The sequence below is a fragment of the Meriones unguiculatus genome, chromosome 7 (assembly GCF_030254825.1).
Source record: "Meriones unguiculatus strain TT.TT164.6M chromosome 7, Bangor_MerUng_6.1, whole genome shotgun sequence".
Taxonomy (NCBI): domain Eukaryota; kingdom Metazoa; phylum Chordata; class Mammalia; order Rodentia; family Muridae; genus Meriones; species Meriones unguiculatus.
In genome coordinates, this window is record NC_083355.1 from 53,835,990 (window position 1) to 53,861,872 (window position 25,883).

Sequence of the window (25,883 nt, forward strand, 5' to 3'; positions counted from 1 at the left end):
ATCTTGGCCATTCTGATGGGTGTAAGGTGATATCTCAGGGTTGTTTTGATTTGTATTTCCCTGATGGCTAATGAGGATGAGCATTTCTTTAAGTGTTTTTCTGCCATTCGGTATTCCTCTGTCGAGAATTCTCTGTTTAGCTCTGTTCCCCATTTTTTAATTGGATTACTTGGTTTGCTGCTTTTCAGCTTTAGTTTCAGCTTTGGTTTGCTGCTTTTTTCTTTAGTTCTCTGTATATACTGGATATTAGTCCTCTGTCAGATAAAGGGTTAGTGAAGATTCTTTCCCAATCTGTAGGCGGTTGTTTTGTTTTGATGATGGAATCCAAGCCAGTCATTGAGTTCCTGTTAGAAATAGTCCTTGTTCCCCTCACTATGGGAAACCAATTGGTTACTGAGCTACCACAGGCTACATCTGAGCAGAGGTTCTAGGTTATATCCATACATGGTCCTTGGTTGAATGTCAGTCTCAGAAAAGACCCTGTGCCCAGATATATTTGGTCCTTGTGGAGCTCCTATCCTTTCCCCATCAGACTAACTCCCCTTCTTTCTTATGATTCCCTGTACTCTGCCAAAGGTTTGGTCATGAGTCTTTGCTTTGAAAACACTGCTAGTTAGCGTCTTTCAGATGCGCTCAGTAGACTCCTGTCATATGTTCAATGCACATCCCATCTCTCTTTCTAAATGAGGATTGATCATCTTACCCCATGTCCGCTCAATTGATTATCTTTTTTAGGTGTATAGATTTCATTATGTTTATCATATCTTATAGGTCTATATAAGTGAGTATATCCCATGTTTGTCTTTCTCCTTCTGGGATATTTCACTCAGAATGATCTTTTCTAGATCCCACCATTTGCCTGCAAATTTCATGATTTCCTCCTTTTTGATTGCCGAGTAGTATTCCATTGTGAAAAAATACCACAATTTCTGTACCCATTCCTCCGTTGATGGACATCTGGGTTGTTTCCAGGTTCTGGCTATTACAAATAAAGCTGCTATAAACATGGTTGAGCAAGTATCCCTTTTGTGTACTTGAGCGAACTTTGGGAAAGCTATGTGGCGCTTTCTAAGACAATTAGGAATAGTGCTTCCTCCAGACCCAGCTATACCACTGCTAGGTATATACACAACGCCACTTTTAAACTTTATTTTTATTTTTTATTTTTGGAATTTCATACATAAGTACTATACATACGTGTATACATATACATATACATATATACAATCTACCTCTCCCTCTTCCAGTCTCATGTCCTTTATCCCCCATTCCCTCTGAAATTCATGAGTTCTCCTCTCCTTACAGCTACACCACACACACACACACACACACACACACACACACGAACATTTGTGCATTTAGTGCTATTCCTGTCTATTTTGGGCTGACCACCTGGAATTGGTAGATCCTCATCTACCAGGGGGCTCATTCCTGGAAAAGACTGATTCTCTGTCTCAGAAGTCAATAACAGCCTAAAGTTCTTCATCCAGGGGTGGACCACCATGAGCTTCCCTTACCTACGCTGGCCTATCAACTGCTTCCTTGTGCAGCTTAACAGTAAAAAATCCTCACCAGTTTGGCTTAAGAGAAACCCCACATAAGTGCAGCAAAAACGGAGTTCAGGTTACTATAACCAGATTTTCAGGAAAAGTTCTAGACCTAACAGTTTGTTTCTATGACTTTTTTTTTTTAAAAGAATAAACGACTTTCCACTAACTGCTTCATTGTTGAGAACTGCATTTTTGTGCTTATGTATTTGTTTAAGTCATTATGGCATGTGCAAAGCACATAAATAGGAGGAAAAATAATTAGACCTCTGAGTATTTTTCTGCTTTCGCCTTGTTTCAGGATGACACTATGATGAGTGAGCCAGAATAAGATACTCTCACACTTTCAAAGCGTTTAATATAAAGAAAAATAAAGTAGACGTTGAAAAAATAGAAGCTGGGGCAATATCTCAGTTGGTAAAGTGCTAATGTTATAAGCAGGATATCCAATTTCATTCTTCATTACTCCTAGACCCAGGTAAGAATGCTGAATGTGGGGGTGCATGCTTGTAACCCCTGAGCTAGGAGAGTGGATGGGTAGGCAGAGTCAGGTGGATCCTGGGCCAGCAGGCAAGCCTAATTGTGAGTTCCAAGTCAATGAGAAACTCTGCTCCCCAAACAAGGTAAATGAAGGCTGAGGAGTGACAACTGTGGATGACTTCTGGCCTTCATGCAGACTTATACACACCTGCATGCACATTTGTCTCCACACACACCTTCACATACATATACTCACGCACATAAACAAACAAGTGAATAAACACAGTCTTAAAAAAAAAAAACCACTCAAAGTGACTCACGTGGATTGGATCCAGAATTTTGACTGCTGCTTTCTGGCCATTTTTCTTATTCAGGACTTTGAAAACCTTCCCGTACGTTCCTTTGCCAATGGTTTCAGTGATTTCCCATGTATCAGAAGGATCAGGAAAGTTATCAAAGACGATGGCCTTTCCAATTAACGGCAGCATCTCAAAAGTTTAAGTCACTAGAGAGAAAAGGTACAGTTCCACTTACATTTGATTGCAGGTATTAGGTGACATGCATAAGTCAGTGGTATATTATCTAATATATTCACCAATATAATAGAAACTGTGCAACAGCAATCAAATATACTCCAGAGTCAGAGGAAATTTAATTTCTCCTTTGTGAAAAGATTAATGAATTTAATAATGGTTTGTAAGCAGGACTTAATTTCTTTGTTTAATATTGTTTCATTAATACATTTCAGATAAAAATGAAAAATTTTTATTATGAAATATGAAAAAATCATATTGTTCTGATGTCATTTTAACTAACTTCTTCATACTTGGAAATTATAACAAAGTTTATAGCTTTATACTCACAATTGTAAAATTTCCATGCTTTTTAAGTGATCATATTTTATATTGAATCTTTGTATAAGTCTAGTAATAGGTCCTCTTATCACTTTTGTAGTGAAATTTTCTTACTATAACTTATGAGGTCTTTTAAAAATCATTCCATCACATCCTTGGCCTCATTTCTCATCTCCTCCTTTCTATACTAAGTGCATTTACTCTTGACTCATCAGCTTGTTTTTCTTTCTAAGTTCTAAACCCTGAACTATTTTTCAGGTCTCACACTTCCAAATGTGCCCACTATGTATGGCAGTAGCACTCTGTGTTGCTGTTTGACATCATTACTTTGCATAATTTTTTCATTCATGTATACAAAAGCACATTCTTTTCAATGTTAAAATTTTATTAGAGTTTATATGCATATACATAGAAACATATATGATAAATACACTGACTTTCTCTTAGCTGTGATGAACTAACCCGGCAGAAACAACTTAAAGGAGAAAAGATTTATTTTGGCTCACAGCTTATTCATAATGACATGAAAGGCATGGCAGAGTAGACATGTTCATGGTGAACAGGAAATAGAGAAGTGTATGTATGCATGTAAAGTTCCAAGGAGTTCCCCAGCAAGCTTCTTTCTCCAACTAGAGCCAGCTCCTACTTTTCACTACCATCATATCACGAGTCCATAAAGAAGACTCTCATTAGATCAGAACTCATCTCTGGAAATTGACCACACCCAATCCTCGAGGGATCTTACTCCAGTCAAATTAATAATGAAAATTAACCATCATATCAGATGTATTAATACTCCATAATAAGCGCATGAAATCACTTGATAGACCACAGTTATCACTTTCAACTTCATCCACTTACCAAACTATGCATCCTCTCTTCCCTTTAGCTCTGTCAGCCTTCTTCTTTCTCCACCCTCTACTCATTTTCTTCTTTCTCAGAATAGACCCTATGATTTATATAATGTTCTTATTTTTCTCTTTTTAGAAACCACAACTCTATAGGGAAAACTGAAAAACTTTTTGTAAGCTTTGAATTTTTACATCTGTGTATTTAAGTGAAAAATCCTACACAACAATCTTGAGCTCAGCACACCTGTATGTAGGTCATCAACTGTGCCACCTCTCCTACTGCATTTACCTGGTTAGCACTGTCCCCTTTTCCAGGATTTACTGCTGTATACTATACTTCTCCTGCCCTCCTCTCAAATTGTTCCATTTGCTGTCCTGGACTACCCCACAACTTTAATTTATGTGTCTACCTTCATATCACCAATTTAAAAATAAATTCAGTAATGTTCCCATTCCAAAATTACAAAAGATGCCCTATTCAATAAGGATATTTGCTCAACTATGTTAATAGCAGCTTTATTTGTAATAGTCAGAATCTTGAAATAACCTAGATGTCCCTCAGCAGAGGAATGGATACAGAAATTGTGGTACATCTACACAATGGAATACTACTTAGCTATTAAAAACAAGGAAATCATGAACTAAAAGAGATCATCCTGAGTGAGATAACCCAGGAACAGAAAGACAGGCATGATATATACTCACTTATAAGCGGACATTAGCCATATAATATAGGATAGCCATCTACAGACTAAAGACACTAAGCAACAAGGAGGACCCTAGGGAGGATGCTTAAATCTCATCTAGAATGGCAAGACAGAAGTTGTGGAAGAGGGGAAACTGAATGGGAGCCTACGACAGAGGGTCCTCTGAAAGGATTCACCCAACAGGGGATGGAAGCAGATGCTGAGACTCACAGCCAAACTTTGGGCAGAGCACAGGAGATCTTATGAAGAAAGACATGGGAATAGAGGGACATGGAGGGGACAGGATCCCCACAAGGAGACCAACAAAACTAAAAAATATGAGCCCAGGGGATCTTTCAGAGTCTGATGCACCAAGGGGGGACCATGTATGGAGAAGACCTAGGCCTCCTACTCAGATGTGGTTTATTGGTAGCTAAGTCTCCATGTGGATCTCTGAGTCAGGGGAGCAGGGGCTGCCTTTATCATGAACTCAGTGACTGCTCTCTGACCACTCTCCCGTGATGATGCAGCCTTGTCAGGCCATGGAGGAAGAAGATCCCAGCAGTCCTGATGAGACTTAACAAGCCATGGACAGATGGCAATAGTGGAGAACTCCCCTTTTCAGTGGAATAGGGGAAGGAGATGAGGGGGAAGAGGGAGGGAAGGTAGAACTGGGGGGAGTCGAGGATGGTGGCTTCAGTTGGGATATATAATGAATAATTGTGAAGAAAAAATTAAAATAAAAAAATTGCAAACTGATCTACATCAAATACAGTGCACCTATTCCTAACCTAAGGAACTCCTGTTTGCCATCAACTGGTTCCTTCTTACCCCTTACCTTCCAGAGCTCCCTTAGAAAGGACTTTCCAAAGTTATACTTCCTTTGCTCTCTGTTGCTCTTTCCTGCAGGATACACGAGCTTCTCTACTTCTGTCTTTATACTGCTGCATCCATATTTCCCAGAACTGGTATGGCACATGGTAACTAACCTGCTCATTTAGCTAATGTCTGCAGGTTTTTGTTAATCTGTTAATTCTGATAGCAGAGACCTCACCTATCTTCATCAATTCCAAATAAAATAATGCTTAACTTTGTGCCCTCCACATGGTAGATTTTAAAATGTAAGGCTGTTGAATAAGTGAAAAAATAATAGTTCTTAAGAAAATCTTTTTTGAAAGTGGGTGAGAGAAATATGTATTATAGAGTACTGAAATGAACATGGAAATAAAAATCAAAGTAAGCATCATATCCTGATTAACTACACTAAAGAACACATCTTATCACAAATGGTTATTAATAGCTGATAAAAATTATATCATTACAGAAAAAGAGGTTTCTGAGTGGATCTTGAAATACTCAATTTTTATGATTTTTTGTACCTTTGATCCAAGATGCAAAGAAATAAATCAGTGATAATCATCCTCTTTAAATGGTTTCATAATCAGTGATGAAACAACTATGTCTTATATCTCTGCTCTTGAGCCATGCAAATAAGCATTTGTTCCATGCATATAACATAAATATTAGACACAAAGATCAATTACAACTCATTAAATGCCTGCAATAGGATTTTCTAACCAACAGGCATTACGTGGAATACTTGCTTCCACATAGTAGTATTATTGAACACAGCTATCATTTCTGAGATATCAACTATTATGAATTAACTGTTGAATTTTCAGTATACATGCATAGAATTGAAAAAAAATCCAAAGCATTTTCAACATATTTAATTATATATACACGACAATAATAATAAAAAATAATAGGCCATAAATTTTAGGAGAGGGTCATGAAAGGGGCTTGTCAGATAAAGGAGAGAGAAATTACATATAGTACATATATATGAACTTTAAAAAATTAGTTTATTTTTAAAAATCTCATCTGGGGGATTCAAGATGGCAGCGATCAGCGCACACTGTATCTGAGAAGCAGAGGATCTGAAACTCCAAAATTGGTGAATGAAGGGGCAGTTAAAGTCAGAACATCAATACTGAGGCTTCCTGGGCAAGAGAGGACAACCTGTGAGCTGAGACCATTTGGATTCCAGTCACTGGAAGACTTCTCTTGGGACAGAGAGTGATGAATACTAAATCCCCTGGGACTTCCCCTTGTCTGGCCTCCCTCCTCACTGCAGAGGCAGCCCACAGTGCCAGAGGCTCCTCCCACAGAACTTCTTGCTCAGTATCTGAGACAGAGGAGGCAGGCCTCCCAGTCCCTCTGTGGCAGACTGCTGGCTGGACGGGCCAACCAGATCCTTGGCTCCCCAGGGCCTTCCAGAAGGCATTTCTACCAACCTCACAGTCTAGCTGTGGCTAGACTCCCATTGGACCTTTATACCAGCCTCTAAGTTCTGCAGCTGCAGCACCACTGAGCTGATGGCACTCCTTCACACTCATTTGCCCTGGCCGGCCCAAATCTGAGAGTAGAGAGCTGGGGGAACCTCTGTATAACCCAATTAGACCTGCTAGATGGTGAGTACACCTTCAAGTGAGTGCGTTCAGAGCCCCAGATCCAGGGTCCCTCTACTCTAGTGGCCAGACATTGGATCCCTACTACCCACAGCCCCACTGTGGGTAACATAGAGATTCTTGGGACAACGTTCTCAACAGTGAAGCCCTTATTCTGTTGGTCTACCAGTGAAATCCAGGCAAACAACTTCTGGAGCGCAGACAGATCTGACCAGAAGGACAGTACGACAGGCCTGTAGGCCACTGAGGTATTCAGGGAATCTGCACGTGCACATTGCACTCGTAAATAGTGCCAGCACCCGCATTCCCTCCTGTGCCTGCACCCCCGCCCCTGCCCAAGTTTCAGGCATATATACTCTGTAGCACCCTGTCCCTCAAGGCACACTTCCACATTTGCTCACCCACATTAGTGAAACCATGCCTGAGACCTTCCTGCCTCAGGTACAGCAGAAACACCAATGCACACTCTCAGACCAGTAGACCTCTCTCATCTTCCTGAAGAATACTCCAGACACCAGAGAAAGATGGATCCAATCTGAAGTACAGACTCCAGGAATAAACAGTGAAGGCTACAGATAAGCAGAGGTCAGAGGTCAGTGTAAGAACACACTCAACAAAAACCAGGACATCATGGCTTCACCAGCAACCACCAAAATCAATGGATATTTCAATTAATCAGAAACACAGGAAAATGATTTTAAAGCTATGCTTATCCAGTTATTAGAGGCACATAAAGCAGAAATGAACAAAGCTCTCAAAGGATTAGCTGCACAAAGGGAGGCAAATAAAGAGGAAATGGACAAAGCTCTCAAAGAAGTGTGGCAAATACAGCCAAACAAATAGAGGCACAAGTAGAGGCACAATTAGTGGTATATAAAGTGGAAACGAACAAAATAATAGAAGCCATCATAAAAAGACAGAATCCACATTCAAACAGATGAAGGAAATGGTGCAAGGCATGAAAACAGAATTAGAATCAATAAATAAAACACAAACAGAGAGAAAACTCTGGAGCTGGAGAACTTAGAGAAAAGATCAGGAACCACAAAAGTAAACATCACCAATAGAATATAAAAAACAGAAGAGAGACTTTCAGGTGTTGAAGATACACTTGCTGAATTTGATACTTCTCTCAAAGAAAAAGGAAAATCAGAAAAGTTCCAAAGACAAAACATCCAAGAAATCAAGGATGCCATGAAAAGGCAAAATCTAAACATAATAGGAATAGATGAAAAAGAAGATTCCAGACTCCAAGATTTGGAAAATATTTTCAAGAAAATCATAGAAGAAAAATGTCCCAACTTAAAGAAAGAGATGTCGATAAACATACAAGAGGCATACAGAACACCAAATAGGCTAGGCCAGAAAAAACAACAACAACAAACAAACAAACAAACAAACAAAAAACTCCTCACATCACATAATAGTAAAAACACTAAATCTACAGAACAAAGAAAAAATACTAAAAGAAGCAAGGGAAAAAGGCCAAGTAACATATAAAGGTACACCTATAAGAATCAAACCAGACTTCACAACAGAAACTAGGAAAGCCAGAATGATCAGGGCAGATGTAATGCAGACTCTAAGAGACCACAGATGCCAACCCAGACTACTATACCTAGCAAAGCTTTCAATCAACATAGATGGAGAAAACAAAATATTCCATGACAAAACTAAATTTAAGCAATGTCTACGCAGCAAACCAGCCCTACAGAAGATACTAGAAGGAAAACTCCAATCCAATGAAAACAACTACACCCAAGAAAACATAGAAAAAATTAAAAGAAAACAAGCAATAAAACACAGTAACACCACCAACTCCACAATAAAAGAAACTAACTTTCAGTGATCACTATTATCTATCAACATTAATGTACCCAACACTCCAATAAAAAGACACAGACTAACAAAATGGTTGCAGAAACAGGATCCAACATTCTGCTGAATCCAAGAGACACACCTCTCTGCAACAAATGTAAAAACTACCTCAGAGTAAAGGGCTGGAAAAATGTTTTTCAAACAAATGGACCCAGAAAAAAAGCTGGGTTAGCTATCCTAATACCAAATAAATTAGACTTTCAACCACAATTAATCAAAAAAGATGAGAAGGGACTCTTCATTCTCATCAAAGGAAATATCCACCAGGAGGACATCACAGTTCTGAACATATGCTCCAAATATAAGAGCACCTGCATTTGTAAAAGAAACATTATTAAAGCTGAAATCACACATAGATCCCAACACCTTAATAGTGGAAGGCTTCAACACTCCACTGTCACCAAGGGACAGATCATCTAGACAGAAGCTAAATAGAGAAATAAAGGCATTTACAGAGGTTCTAAATCAACTGGACCTAATAGACATCTACAGAACTTTTCACCCAAATTCAAAAGTGTATACACCTTCTTTTCAGCATCTCATGGAACCTTCTCCAAAATAGACCATATAGTTGGTCACAAAGCAAGCCTCAACAGATACAAGAAGATTGAAATAATCCATTGTATTCTATCTGACCACCACGGACTAAAGATTGACTTCAACAACAACAGAAATAGCAAAACACACACATGGAAACTGAACAATTACCTACTTAGTGACAGCTGGGTTAGGGAAAAAAATGAAATTAAAGACTTCATATAATTCAATGACAATGAAAGCACAACATACCCAAACTTATGGGACACAATGAAAGCAGTGCTAAGAGGAAAGTTCATAGCACTAAGTGCCTTCAAGAAGAAATTTAAAAGATCTCATACAAGAAAATTAAGGCTCACCTGAAAGCCCTAGAACAACAACAACCAAAAAAGCAGACACACCCAAGAGGAGTAGTCAGCTGGAAATAATGAAACTCAGGGCTGAAATCAATAAATTAAAAACAAATAAAACAATTCAAAGAATCAATGAAACCAAGAGCTGCTTCTTTGAGAAAATCAACAAGACAGAGAAACCCTTAACCAAACTAATTAAAAGGCAAAGAGAAACTATCCAAATCAGCAAAATCAGAAATAAAAAAGGGAAAATAACAACAGACACTGAGGAAATCCAAACAATCATTAGGTCATACTACAAAAGCCTATATGCCATAAAATTTGAAAATCTAAAGGAAATGGACATTTTTCTTGCTAAATTCCATTTCCCAAAATTAAATCAAGATTAGGTAAAAAGATTAAATAGTTCTATATCCCCAAAGAAAGTAGAAGCAATCATCAAAGTCTCCCTACCAGAAAAAGCCCAGGGCCAGTGCAGAATTCTACCAGACCTTCAAAGAAGAGCTAACTCCAATTCTTTTCAAATGATTCCACAAAATAGAAACAGAAGAACTATTACCAAACTCATTCAATTAAGCCGTGGTTACCTTCATACTTAAATCACATAAAGACCCAACAAAAAAAGAGAACATCAGACCTATCTCTCTTATGAACCTTGATGCAAAAATCTTCAATAAAGTACTAGCAAACAGAACCAAAGAACAAATAGACATCATCCATCATGACCAAGTAGGCTTCATCCCAGGCATACAGGGGTGGTTTAATACACAGAAGTCTATCAATGTAATCCACCATATAAACAAAGTGAAGGAGAAAAAAACAGATGATTATCTCATTAGAGGCCAAAAAAGCATGTGACAAAATGCAACATCCATTCATGTTTATAGTCCTGGACAGATCAAGGATACAAGGCACATACCTAAAGATCGTAAAGACGGTATACAGCAAGCCTATAGCAACATCAAACTAAACAGAGAGAAACTTGAATCAATACCACTGAAATCAGGGACAAGGCAAGACTGTCAACTTTTTCCATATCTCTTCAACATAGTACTTGAAGTCCTAGCTGGAGGAATAAGACAACTGAAGGAGATCAAGAGGATACAAAGGAAAGGAAGAAGTCAAAGTTTCACTGTTTGTAGATGATATGATAGTTTACATAACTGACCCCAAAAATTCAAGCAGAGAATTACTTCAGCTGATAAACACCTTAAGCAAAGTGGCTGAATACAAAATTAACTAAAAAAAAAAAATTATGAAGCCCTCCTGTATACTAAAGACAAAAGGGCCGAGAAAGAAATTAGGGAAACAACACCCTTCACAACAGTCACTAATAACATAAAGTACCTTGGTGTGACTCTAACCAAGCAAGTGAAAGACCTGTTTGGAAAAACAAAAAACAAAACTTCAAGTCTCTGAAGAAAGAAATTGAAGAAGATATCAGAAGATGGAAAGATCTCCTGTGCTCATGGATCTTTAGGATTAACATAGTGAAAATGGCCATCCTGCCAAAAGCAATCTACAGATTCAATGCAATTCCCATAAAAATGCCAACACAGTTGTTTACCAACCTTGAAGGAAAAATTCTCAACTTCATATGGAAAAACAAAAACCCAGAATTGCCAAAACAATCCTGTACAACAACAAATCGTCTGGAGGTATCTCCATTCCTGATCTCAAGCTGTACTACAAAGCAATGGTAATAAAAACTGCATGATATTGGCCTAGAAACAAAATGGTGGATCAATGGAACCAAATAGAAGACCCAGAAATAAACCCACACCTATGGATACTTGATTTTTGACAAAGAAACCAGAACCATACAATGGAAAAAAGACAGCATCTTCAACAAATGGTGCTGGTCTAAGTGGATGTCTACATGTAGAAAAATGCAAATAGATCCATATTTATCACCCTGCACAAAATTAAATTCCAAGTGGATCAAAGACCTCAACATAAAACCAGACACACTTAATTGGTTAGAAGCAAAAGTGGAACAAGCCTAGAACTCATTGTCACAGTAGGCAACTTCCTGAACAGAACAGCATAGGCTCTAAGATCAACAATAAATAAATCGGACCTCATGAAACTGAAAAGCTTCTGTAAAACAAAGGACACTCATCAGAACAAAATGATAGCCTACAGACTGGGAAAGGCTCTCCACCAACCCCATATCTGAGAAAGGCCTAATATCCAGAATATATAAAGAACTAAAAAACTTAAAAAGCAACAAATCAAGTAATCCAATTAAAAAAGAGGGTACAGAGCCAAACAGAGAATTCTTTGCAAATGAATATATAATGGCAGAGAAACACTTAAAGAAATGCTCAGCATCCTTTGTCATCAGGGAAATGCAAATCAAAACGACCTTGATATTTCACCTTACACCCATCAAAATGGCTAAGAACAAAAACTCAAATGACAACGCATGCTGGAGAGGATGTGGAGAAAGGGGAACCCTACTCCATTGCCAGTGGGAATGTAAACTTGTACAACCACTTTGGAAATCAATCTGGCACTTTCTCAGACAATTAGGAATACTGCTTCCTCAAGATCCAGGCATACCACTCCTAAGCATATATCCAAAAGAAGTTCAAGTACACAAGAACATTTGCTCAACCATGTTTGTAGCAGCTTTATTCATAATTTTCTGAACCTGTAAACAACTCAGATGCCCCTCAACGGAGAAATGGATACAGAAGTTGTGGTATATTTGAATTTAAAAACAAGGAAATCATGAAATTTGCAGGCAAATGGTGGGATCTAGAAACGATCATCCTAAGTGAGGTATCCCAGCAGCAGAAAGACACATACAGTATATACTTACTTATAAGTGATATTAGACATACAATATAGGATAAACATAATAAAATTTGTTCGCTTAATAAAGCTAAGCAAGAAGGAGGACCTTGGGTAAGATGATCAAACCTTACTCAGAAAGACAAATGGGATGGGCATTGGAAGAAGGAGAAAACAGGGAACAGGACAGAAGCCTACCACAGAGGACCTCTGAAAGACTCTATGCAGCAGTGTATCAAAGCAGATGCTGAAATTCATAACCAAACTTTGGACAATGTGTAGGGAACCATAGGAAAGAACGGGGAGATAGTAAGACCTGGAGAGGACAGAGATCCACAAGGAGAGCAACAGAAGCAAAAACTCTGGACATAGGGGTCTTTTTTGAGACTGTTACTCCAACCAAGGGCCATTCATTGTACTTGTACCCCCTAGTTCTCCTGTTCAGATGTAGCCCATGGCAGCTCAGTGTCCAAGTGGCTTCCCTAGTAAGGGGAACAGGGACTGTCTCTGACATGAACTCAGTGGCTGGCTCTTTGATCACCTCCCCCTGAGGGGGAAGCAGCCTTACCAGGCCACAGAAGAAGACAGTGCAGCCCGTCCTGATGAGACCTGATAGGCTAGGGTCAGATAGAAGGGGAGCAGGACCTCCCTTATCGGTGGTATTGGAGAGAGGCATGGGCAGATATGAGGGAGAGAAGGTGGGGTTGGAAGGGAATGGGGGAGGGGGCTACAGCTGGGATACATAATGAATAAACTGTAATTATTATAAAAAATAAAAATTTAATTTAAAAAATCCCATCTGTTTACTAACTGCTTCATCCTCTGTTAAGCTGCGTACTCCTTAAGAGTAAAAGAAACTGTCATTTTTAGTAAGTAACTGATTACTTAGTGGCAACAGTAAATGGCATTCTACATAACAGCAAATGTTTATACATTTTGTTTAATTAGCACTCATGGTTGAACAAATAATATCTAGCTCATAAAATTAGATGCATATAATTAAGCTCCTAATTATATGAACATTTGAGCCACAGAATTATTTTCACTATATATAGTTACTGTATTTTTAATGTGCTTTTACTATCATTCTAAAATAATACTTTCAAAGTGACCTTTTAAAAATGAAGTCATCTTTTTAAAACTGATTTATTATGTATTTAACCTTCAGATACTTTTTTTTTTAAACCAAGTTAGAAGATACCAATTCCATGAAAAAAAGTTTGTTACTAACTATAGGAGGACTTTCAATATTCCCCTCTTTTTTTTTCTAGCCCCTTACTTGCCTATCCCCTAATAAGATAACTAGACTTCCCTCAAGTTCACCTGCCCTCCAGCTGGCTCACTCTTTCCTGTCCTTCAGATCTTACATCAGCCACTACCTTCCCAATAAGCAGATGACCACCTTGGTCATCTTATCTAAAATCAGCCTGCTCTCCTCTTCTACAGCATTCTTCCACCATCCCCTTCACTGTACTGTTTGGAATTTCCTAATACACAGTATACCTTCTATTATTGTGTCTTATTGTTGTATTTCTTCTTCACTAAAATGGAAGTCCTACACCCCAAAGGCCCTTTTCTTTTATGTCTCCTGTAAGCCAGGCTGTAGTCAAACTACATATTGTAAGATGAGATTGACTCTGAATTCTCAGTCCTCCCACCTCTGCCTCCTAAGAGCTCTCATTCAAGTGTGTCACCAACCTTGGCTTAAAGGCTGAAATTTTTGTCCACTTCATTTACTAATGTCCCAAAGACTTTAAAACCATAACTAACGTGCAAATAATGCTTTTAAAAATACTTACAAATACTGAAAGAAAATGTTAAAAAATTAAGCAGAAAAATTCACATTACTTCAACAATGAATTCTATCAAATATTTTAAAAAGAAATATGTCTTCTTAGCAAGAATTGTCTGCAACTAAACATACAAGACATACTTGAAACTATCTGTAATCAAATAGATTGTATAAAATCTAACAAATCTACTTAAAGCAGAGAAACAAACATAAATTCTGAATATGAAGAAAAAGAAATGATTGGAATGAAGGTTTCAAGAAAGGAATTCCTCAGGGCTGAAATCAATCAATTAGAAACAAATAAAACTATTCAAAGAATCAATGAAACAAAAAGCTGGTTCTTTGAGAAAATCAACAAGATAGACAAACCCTTAGCCAAACTAACTAAAAAGCAGAGAGAATCTATCCAAATCAGCAAAATCAGAAATGAAAAGGGTGACATAACTACAGACACTGAGGAAATTCAAACAATCATTAGGTCATACTACAGAAGCCTATATGCCATAAAATTTGAAAACCTAAATAAAATGGACAATTTTCTTGATAGATTCCATCTTCCAACATTAAGTCAAGATCAGGTAGAAAGACTGAATAGCCCTATATCACCCAAGGAAATTGAAGCAGTCATTCACAGTCTCCCCTCCAAAAAAAGCCCTGGGCCAGATGGTTTCAGCGCGGAATTTTACCAGACCTTCAAAGAAGTGCTAACACCAATTCTCCTCAAATTATTCCACAAAATAGAAACAGAAGGTACATTACCAAACTCATTCTATGAAGTGACAGTCACCCTGATACCTAAACCACACAAAGACCCAACAAAAAAAGAGAACTTCAGACCTATCTCTCTTATGAACATTGACGCAAAAATACTCAATAAAATACTTGCAAATCGAATCCATGAACACATCAAAGATATCATCCACCATGACCAAGTAGGCTTCATCCCAGGCATGCAAGGATGGTTCAACATACGGAAATTCATCAATGTAATCCACCACATAAACAAACTGAAGGAGAAAAACCACATGATCATCTCCTTTGATGCTGAAAAAGCATTTGACAAAGTACAACACCATTCATGTTTAAAGTCTTGGTGAGATCAGGGATACAAGGCACATATCTAAACATAGTAAAGGCAATATACAGCAAGCCTATAGTCAACATCAAACTCAATGGAGAGAAACTTATATGAATCCCACTGAAATCAGGGACAAGACAAGGCTGCCCACTCTCTCCATACCTCTTCAACATAGTACTTGAAGTCCTAGCCAGAGCAATAAGACAACTAAAGGAGATCAAGGAGATACAAATCGGAAAAGAAGAGGTCAAAGTGTCACTATTTGCAGATGATATGATAGTATATATGAGCGACCCCAAAAATTCAACCAGAGAACTCCTCCAGCTGATAAACACCTTCAGCAAAGTGGCAGGATACAAAATCAACTCAAAAAATCAGGAGCACTCCTGTATACCAAAGACAAAAGGGCTGAGAAAGAAATTAGGGAAACAACACCCTTCACAATAGCCACTAATAACATAAAGTACCTTGGGGTGACACTAACCAAGCAAGTGAAAGACCTGTTTGAGAAAAACTTCAAGTCTCCGAAGAAAGAAATTGAAGAAGATATCAGAAGATGGAAAGATCTCCCATGCTCATGGATTGGTAGGATTAACATTGTGAAAATGGCCATCCTGCCAAAAGCAATCTACAGATTCAATGCAATTCCCATCAAAATACCAACTCAATTCTTTACAGACCTTGAAAAAAAGATTCTCAGCTTCATATGGAGAAACAAAAAACCCAGAATCCAAAACAATCCTGTACAACAACAGATCATCTGGAGGTATCTCCATCCCCGATCTCAAGCAGTACTACAGAGCAATAGTAATAAAAACTCCATGGTATTGGCATAAAAACAGAAAGGAGGATCAATGGAACCAAATAGAAGACCCAGAAATAAACCTACACACCTATGAATACTCGATTTTTGACAAAGAAGCCAAAACCATTCAATGGAAAAAAGACAGCATCTTCAGCAAATGGTGCTGGTCCAACTGGATGTCTACATGCAGAAAAGTGAAAATAGATCCATATTTATCACCCTGCACAAAACTAAAGTCCAAGTGGATCAAAGACCTCAACATAAAACCAGATACTCTAAATCTGTTAGAAGAAAAAGTGGGGAGCAGCCTAGAACTCAGTGGCACAGGAGACAACTTCCTGAACAGAACACCAACAGCACAGGCTCTAAGACCAACAATCAATAAATGGGACCTCATGAAACTGAAAAGCTTTTGTAAAGCAAAGAACACTGTCATCAAAACAAAACGACAACTTCCTGAACAGAACACCAACAGCTAAACAGAGAATTCTCGACAGAGGAATACCGAATGGCAGAGAAACACTTAAAGAGATGCTCAACCTCATTAGCCATCAGGGAAGTGCAAATCAAAATGACCCTGAGATTTCACCTTACACCCATCAGAATGGCCAAGATGAAAAACTCAAGTGACAACACATGCTGGAGAGATTGTGGAGAAAGGAGAACCCTCCTACACTGCTGGTGGGAATGTAAACTGGTACAACCACTCTGGAAATCTATCTGGCGCTTTCTCAGACAATTAGGAATAGTGCTTCCTCAAGACCCAGCTATACCACTGCTAGGTATATACCCAAAGTTTGCTCAAGTACACAAAAGGGATACTTGCTCAACCATGTTTATAGCAGTTTATTTGTAATAGCCAGAACCTGGAAACAACCCAGATGTCCATCAACAGAGGAATGGGTACAGAAAGTGTGGTATTTTTACACAGTGAAATACTACTCAGCAATCAAAAAGGAGGAAATCATGAAATTTGCAGGCAAATGGTGGGATCTAGAAAAGATCATTCTGAGTGAAATATCCCAGAAGGAGAAAGACAAACACGGTATATACTCACTTATATAGACCTATAAGATATGATAAACATAATGAAATCTATACACCTAAAAAAGATAATCAAGAGAGCAGACATGGGGTAAGATGATCAATCCTCGTTTAGAAAGAGAGATGGGATGTGCATTGAACATATGACAGGAATCTACTGAGTGCATCTGAAAGACTCTAACTAGCAGTGTTCTCAAAGCAGATACAAAGACTCATGACCAAACCTTTGGCAGAGTACAGGGAATCATATGAAAGAAGGGGAGTTAGTCTGATGGGGAAAGGATAGGAGCTCCACAAGGACCAAATATATCTGAGTACAGGGTCTTTTCTGAGACTGACATTCAACCAAGGACCATGTATGGATATAACCTAGAACCTCTGCTCAGATGTAGCCTGTGGTAGCTCAGTAACCAATTGGTTTCCCATAGTGAGGGGAACAAGGACTATTTCTAACAGGAACTCAATGATTGGCTTTTTCACCTCCCCACCCCCCAAGGGAGGAGCAGTCCTGTTAGGCCACAGAGGAGGGCTTTTCAGCCAGTCCTGAAGATAGCTGATAAAATAGGATCAGATCATTGGGGAGGAGGTCCCCCCCTATCAGTGGACTTGGAAAGGGGGAGGGAGGAGATGAGGGAGGGAGGGTGGGATTGGGAGGGAATGAGGGATCGGGATACGGCTGGGATACAGAGTTAATAAAATGTAACTGATAAGAAAAAAATAAAATTAAAAAAAATTTAAAATATTAAAAAAAAGAAAGGAATTCTAATTCAAACAGGAGCAGATTAAAGAAAGAATCAGTGAATCTGAAACAAAGGCATCTGAATCATCTTAGAAATTAAAAGGCTGAAGGAAGGTGGGCAGGGCCTAAGGAACTATAGAAACACCACCAGTCAAACCAATATATATGTTCTAAGAGTCTGAGACAAGACAGAGAACAAGAGAGAAGCCTTACCTAAAGAAATCCAGGCTCAGTTTTTAACAGTTTTAGGAAAGACAGAGGTCTATGACTCCAAGGGGCCCAGTAAAGTGGAGGAAGACATCCAGCTCAGAGAAACTCCTCAGGAAAACATGTTATGAACAATCTGTCAAAACATAAACATGTAATCCTCAAAGTAGCAAGAGAAAGGAAATTAACACATACAGAGAGCTTCCCATAAGTTTATAAATCAATTTCTTGACTGAGAAGAAATCTTACAAGCTACTGAAACAAAAACTATCAACTAAGAATTTTGTATCTGGCAAAACTGATCTTCAAAGATGAGAAAGAAGAGCTGATGAGCTATCTCAGAAGGTAAAGGGATTACAGGCAGGCCTGATGATCAGAGTTTATTTTCTGGGATCTACATGTTGGAAAGAGAGAACTCACTCCTTCAAGTTGTTCTCTGACCTTCCCACACATGCCTGCAACATCTCACATGCATGTTTGTTCACGTATATGTATATGCACAAACGATAGGCAAATAAAACACAATTAAAATGATTGAAATGTGGAAAAAATTGGACCTCCCCAAACATGCAAAACTACGAGGAGTACATTACTACAACACTCTTTGAACTAGATATGCTAGAGAAAGTCTTTAGGCTAAAATGAAAAGGTGCCAGACAGTGTACCTGTAGCCACAAGAAAATGTAAGGTTTTTACAGTAAATACATTGCATGGACAAATGTATAAAACAACATTATCATTATTTTAGTTTACAACTCATTTAAAGACTTCACCACAGAATGAAATATGTACATAAAAAATTTACAGGGTTCCGTGGGTAAAATGTCTGCTGCTCAAGCTGGACAACCTGAGTTGATTTCCCAGAACCATTGTAAGGGTGTGTTGGTATAATATTTTTTTTAATGTATACACATTACCCTTGGTTATTTAAATACTGATTTTTTCCCCACCCCACCCCCAACTCTGGTTTCAATCCAGATATTGCATTGTGATACTCATTCTAAGCATCCTGTCTCAACTCTTGTGTAAACAGGAACAAAATAAAGCAACTAGACACAATGTTGAGCAGGGAGGAGCTAGAGGACAGAAAAGAGGGGAGGAGCCAGAAGGCGGGAGAGGAGTGGGAGGAGAAGGGGCAAGAGGAGAGCTGAGAGCTGAGCTGGAGGAGAGATCTTGGAGAATATGAAGCATGAACCAGACCTAAGATTTCACAAAAAGCAAGTATAATGTGGGAAATCTAAATGTTAGGAAACTGAGGGCTTGGAGGTTTAGGAGGGAGTAAATATTGCCCAGCATTGTGTTCTAGGTTAACTAAAAACCCAGTCTCTGTGTGGTGATTTGGTTATACAGCTGTTTAAGATTAGCAGCAAGATTTACTAGAAGATAAACCAATAGGAAATACTAAAAGCCCCTACAACAGGGTGGAAGAGAAAACCAAATCCACAAAATTATCCCAGACCTCCACAAACACACCATGACATGTGTGCCCAGGCATGCACACCACACAAGCACATAAATGCTACTAATACAACTAATAATAGCAATATAAGATTAATAATAATCACAAAATGAATATATTTTAAAAGATACAACTTACGATAATAGGTATATAATTTATAAAGATTTCATTTGCATCAATAACATTAAGTTTGAGACTTAGAGTTTCTATTGCTGATGAAACACCATCCATAGCTCTGTTCATCATTGAAGGAAGTCCGGAATGAAAATCAAACAGGACAGGAATATGTAGGCAGAAACTGATGGAGAGGCCATGGAGGTGTGCTGAGTACTGGTTTTCTCAGCCTGCTTTCTTATAGCTCGTAGGATTACCAGCCCAGGGATGGCACCGCCCACTATGGGCTGGGCCCTTCTTCATCAATCACTAATTACAAAAATGCCTACAGCTGGAGGTATTATTTTAGGGAGGTGTTTTCTTAATTGAGTTTTCCTCCTTTAGAAAACTCTAGTTTGTGTCGAGTTGATATAAGACAAGCCAGCACAGTGGGATATGTGTAGTTGAATTAAGTTATCATTTGAAAATAATTGCAATATTCTGTTCATAATGCATTTTATGTTTATTTTTATAGTTTATTTATTTATTCATTACAATTTATTTACTTTGTATCCTGCCTGTAGTCTCCTCTATCTCCTTCCAGTCCCACCCACCCTCTCCCTTCTCCCCCTATGCTCCTTCCCTAGTCCACTGATAGGGGAGGACCTCCTTCCCTTCTAGCTGACCCTAGCCTATCAAGTCTCATCAGGACTGGCTGCATCATCTTCTTCTGTGGCCTGTCAATTTTGTACCCCCAGGGGGAGGTGATCAAAGAGCCAGCCTCTGAGTTCATGTCAGAGACAGTCCCTGTTCCCATTACTAGGGCACCTACTTATAAACTGGGCAGGGGGTCTCCATGCATGGTCCTTGGTTGGAGTAGAGAATTCTCAACAGAGAAGTATCAAATGGCAGAGAAAAACTTAAAGAAATGCTCAAAGTCCTTAGTCATCTAAGAAATGCAAATCAAAATGACCCTGACATTCCACCTCATACCCATCAGAATGGCTAAGATAAAAAATTCAAGGGATGATGCATGCTGGAGAGGATGTGGAGAAAGGGGTACCTTCCTCCATTGCTGGTGGGAATGTAAACTTGTACAACCACTTTGGAAATCAATCTGGTGCTTTCTTAGAAAATTAGGAATAGTGCTACCTCAAGATCCAGCTACACCACTCCTGGGCATATAGCCGAAAGATGCTAAGCCAAACAAGAAGGACTTTTGCTCAACTATGTTCATAGTAGCATTATTCATAATTGCCAGAATCTGGAACCAACCTAGATTCAACTAAAGAATGGATGCAGAAATTATGGTACATTTACACAATGGAATACTACTCAGCAATTAAAAACAAGAAAATCATGAAATTTGCAGGCAAATGGTGGAAACTAGAAAATATCCTGAGTTAGGTAACCCAGAAGCAGAATGACACATACTCACTTATAAGTGAATATTAGATACATAATAAAGGATAAACATACCAAAATCTATAGTCTTAAAGAAGCTAAACAACAAAGAGGACCCTAGGGAAGAGGCTGAAACTTCACTTAGAAAGGCAAATAGGATAGACATCTGAAGTAGGGGAAGAGAAGGAACAGGATAGGGACCTTCCACAGGGGTCCTCTGAAAGACTCTACCCAGCAGGAGATACATAGCCAGACTTTGGGCAGAGTTCAGGAAAATAGAAGAAGAGGGAAATAGAAAGACCTGGAGGGGACAGAAACTCCACAAGGAGTCCAACAGAGCCAAAAAAACATGGGCCTGGGAGGGGGGCTGCAGAAACCAATATTCCAATAATTGCAAATTTTAGAGAGCAAGGAGGTGTATATGGGATGGTTTGGAGGGAATAAATGGAAGGTAAAAGTCTTGTAATTATATTATAAACTCAAAAATTTTACAGTAGAAGAAAATAAGCTCTTACAGAGTCCAAGGTGACAAATAATTTCCACAGTAATTACAGAGAAACTATAAAAATAGATAGAAAAGGAAACGAGAGTGGAATGCAAACAAAATGCTTTTTACTGGACACAAAATTTGGCAGAAATAGAGGAAATGAGAAGACTGTCATACCAAAACCACTTTCTTCAAAAGTAATTGTTTGTCTTTTTCTATTGTTGGGAGCAGATTAAAGGAAATTATCTTAAGTGTCACCATTCTGACTTCAAACTCCATTTTACCTAAGTTGACCAACTCCCTCTCTAACCAACAATACTTCCCCAAAGCATGCCTGTTACCAACCTCCTCTCTAAGCAACAATAGCTACCAAAAACATAACCCCTAATCTAACAACAGAAAGAACAAATGAATTTGATTGGTGGGGCATAAACACTTACATTCAATGTCAATGACTAAACACTTTGAAAATCCCTCATGAGTTCTGATTGAGGAACATTAGGCTGCAACTTTTCCCAGGTTTTATGCTTATAAACCCGCTTCTGCCACTGCTCCTGGATGCCAGAAGAAACCAGCGTTCCAAGTCTTTGTCGGGTGGTCCTGATCAGTTAGTGACTCTGCTTATGTGCTGGGAATATCAAAAGATTTCATTGTTTTTGAGTCCACTGGGGTTTGTTCTCCCCTCCTCCTCGTGCACAATGGACCTGGTGTAACACTATCAGTATTTGATGTGAGATAGTAGAGGAAGGGAGAAGAGAAAAGAAGGAGGAGAGAAGAAGAAATAATAAGAGAAGGAGGAAGATGAGATGATGATGATGATTATGAGGAGGAGGAAGGTGTGGGTTAGCTATGACAATGTCAAATAAAATAAACTTTACATCCAAAACTTCTATGTTTGTGTGTATGTGTGTGTGTGTGTGTGTGTGTGAGAGAGAGAGAGAGAGAGAGAGAGAGAGAGAGAGAGAGAGAACACTGACCAATAGGGAATAGCAATTATAAACATAAGTGTATCAAGCATAGGAACTACAAAACAAACTAACACTGGCTGAACTCAGGCGAGAAAACAACAGCCCTATAATAACCATTTTTTAGATTTTGGGCCACACAAACAATAAAGCAGTTTAAAAGAAGCCCTGTACAGTTATGTACCCAAATAAGCAGGCATTCATCTTTATTCCATTCAATTTACTTTATACTGATTTTGGAGAAATGGGGAGATCTATGTACATTCTTCTTTAAAAGAATTCTGTACTCCACCATTAATTTTTTCCCTTTAAAATCACAGGCAAAAATTCCTTGTTTAAATTAAATGTTGAGAGGAGAGCTGGGATTGAGAGAGGTAATATGGGAAGAGATGGCTAGAACTGAAAGGCATTTGAGGGGTAGAACTGAAAAAAAATAATACAACCCATCACTTTGTATTCTAAATAAAATAATAAATAAATATATACAATAAATAAATGATAAAACCAAAGAAAGGCTATCAGTCCTTAGAAAACATGTCTGTCTTCTAAAACTGGCAGTTGTAAGAAACCCCCCAAGCCCACAAAACGCATCAGCTATTTTTTAAGTTTCAGTATGAAAGTGTGAGTGAAGGATGACTGCAGCATGGAATAACAATGTGCTTCCGGACAGCGGTCAGAACTGAGCTTTGTAAGGAATGCCTTGTGCCTGGCGCTTGCCGTCCCACTTCCCATAGCGATGGCAGCTGGTTTACAGTTTGGACCACACCACTGTTTACGCCTGTGAGGGATACTTCCAGAACCAGAATCACACACCCAAATGTCCACAGGGATGAATGGGGTAGAATGCCTCAGAGAAATAAGTGGGTGGTGGTTGCATTGTGCCTAAACAGAGAGAGTTTACTACATCCAAATTAGCCAAACCCTTCCTAGTTTTAAAGGAAATGTGAGGCCTCTGAAAATGTTTGCAAAAGCGGTTAATTATAAAATATTGGTAAATTATTTTCAAGGACTTAAGTGATACAAATAAACATATCCAAAAGTCCAACTTCAACTCTTAAACTATCAATGAGGAGTTCTACGTGAGGCTTTGTGTTCTTTATCAAAGAACACAGTGGCAGGAAACACAAGCCTGTGTTTCACTGTGTAATCATTCCCAGATAAAGGAAAACTCTGTGGCCAAAACTCACTGGGGTTTGTTTCCTATGTCCCAAGTACCCAGTGTGCTTGTACATTATTTCCATCCTCGTACCATTTTATGATCATAAGAAACTTCTTAGAAAGGCACTTCATAACCTCTAATTTCAGGGAAGTTTGGGGATTGGAGTATTTCTGAAATCATAATGTGTAAGTAATAGAGTCAAGGAGCAAACAATGCAAAGTTCATCTTAGAAATTAGGTGTTCAATGACAGACCACTTCAGTTCAAAAGAACCATGTTCCAAACCCGTGATCCATACTGGAAAACTGTTTCCCACTAACTGCTTGAGAGCCATTAGGCTTCTGCTTAGATCCACGGATAATTGTTTTCTATTACCAGGGAAAATAATTGTATGCTAGCCATCACCTTTCAAATTATCAATTCATAAAGAAAACTAATGATAGAACTGATGCTTATTTATAAAACCTTAAAAACAACATTGCAGAAATAACTAAAATACTTTGTATCAAACCTATGTAATTCACACAAAAGAACTATATTCTGAAGTATATTTGAATTTTCAAATGTTTGTTCATTATGAAAATTAGCATCACCTAATGTATCTTCAAATATTTTCTATTTGACAGATACAAGTTACTTTTTCAAAGAATATAGGCACAAAAAATATATTAGGCTGCCAAAGTGTATTTGAAAAAAGGATGATGCTATGCCATTATGTGATGTACACACACACACACACACACACACACACTCATACACCCACAGCTTGTCTTCAAGATCATCAAATCAAATCAAATGTAATATTTTCCTTTGTATTTTTGTCCCCAGCCATGGCAAGTAAAACAGGGGCAAAAAGAGATAAAAAGTAAACTTTCTCATGCGAGACATAATTTCCATGAACGCATTGTCTTTGAAAGCTTTCATATCTTTGTATTTTCCCACTTTAGAACAATTATATTTTATAGTAGAATGAAGTCAAAATGGGAAAGGTAACATGTACCCTTGCTCTTTTGTCAAGTGCTACATTTGGCATTTAGGCCTTGGGAAATCTATGAGCCTTGTCAACTTTGCCACCTACCTTTAGTAAAGCAAAGAACACAATGCAAAATATTCAAATACCAGAGCATAGAATATGGGCCAGTAATGCAAGAGAAGAAAAAAAAATCATAGCATGATAGGGAAAAACATTCAAAATCTGGAAAAAGACATCAGAAATTGAACTTAGGAACAATTTAGGCAGAAATGTTAGCACTTTCACATAGCTAACAGGGAACACAAAGCACCTCATTTCTTGTGCTGAAGCTACTGGACTGGTGCAAATCATAAAATTTGAGAGATTAGGAACAAATGGAAGATCAGTTATTTCACCAAGAAACTCGTGAAGACGTTTATGGTTCCAAATATATATAAATAATATATATTATATAATAAAATATACAAATAATATAAAATTACATGAGAGCACACATGTAATTTTAGAGTCACCGCTCGCTTGTTCTTTCAATGTGCACGGGCCAATTCCAAAACTTTTAGTCCCCTAATGGAAATTTCAGTAAGGTCCAAAAGCAAAAAGTCCTTCAGTGTGGGGTAACCAAGGCATCCGTGCCCTCTCCTCTGCAGACCCATCTACAGACCATGGCGCTCCACAGGCCGCTAGCCTTCCCCTCTGGAAGCTGAGAGCCACAGGTCGCCAGTCCCGCGCGGCTCAGGTCACATCCCGGCCCGCCGCGCTCTCCCGCACTCACTTTGCACGCCCCTGGGCGTTCCAAGGTCTGCTCGCTCCCAGGGTGGGCTCACAGTGTGGCCACACCAGTTCCTCATCCGACCCGCCCGGCGCTCCGGTTCCTTCAGCGCCTGGAGGCTGGTGGCGCGGGGCGGGGCGCCATGGCACCTCCCCGGGCGGGCGCAGGTCAGCAGAGCTGCTGTCAGAGTCCAGCTGGAGGAGCAGGGCCTAGGCCTTGACCCAGCCCAGGTGCTCCTGAGCCCTGACCAAGCCTCCGTGCCGCCCCCAGAACATAGGGCTGGACCGATGCTTGGGGCACCTTCCTCCCCCTGCGGCTAACTTAACCCTCAAAGAACTGCCAAAGTTCTGGCTTGAAGGTGGCACACGCTGGAGAGCGCAGGCTCTCATCTGAAACAAGCCTGTGTGCCCAGGCCTCCAGCCCTGGGAAACTTCTTTTTGGACCTTGAGGAAGT

At 39.0% G+C, this 25,883-nt stretch overlaps 1 protein-coding gene across 1 annotated transcript in view; it reads right to left on the reverse strand.

Annotated features, from left to right (window-relative positions):
- The window catches only part of Myo3a (myosin IIIA), a 227,060-nt gene extending 201,527 nt beyond the window's left edge, over positions 1 to 25,533 (reverse strand). Inside the window, exons 1-2 of the mRNA XM_060387450.1 lie at positions 25,433 to 25,533; positions 2,348 to 2,532 (exon numbers count right to left, since the gene is read on the reverse strand). Coding sequence (XP_060243433.1) covers positions 2,348 to 2,515 — 168 coding nt within the window. The 5' untranslated portion in view covers positions 2,516 to 2,532; positions 25,433 to 25,533. The remainder of the gene's footprint in view (positions 1 to 2,347; positions 2,533 to 25,432) is intronic.
- Positions 25,534 to 25,883: the final 350 nt, after the last annotated feature.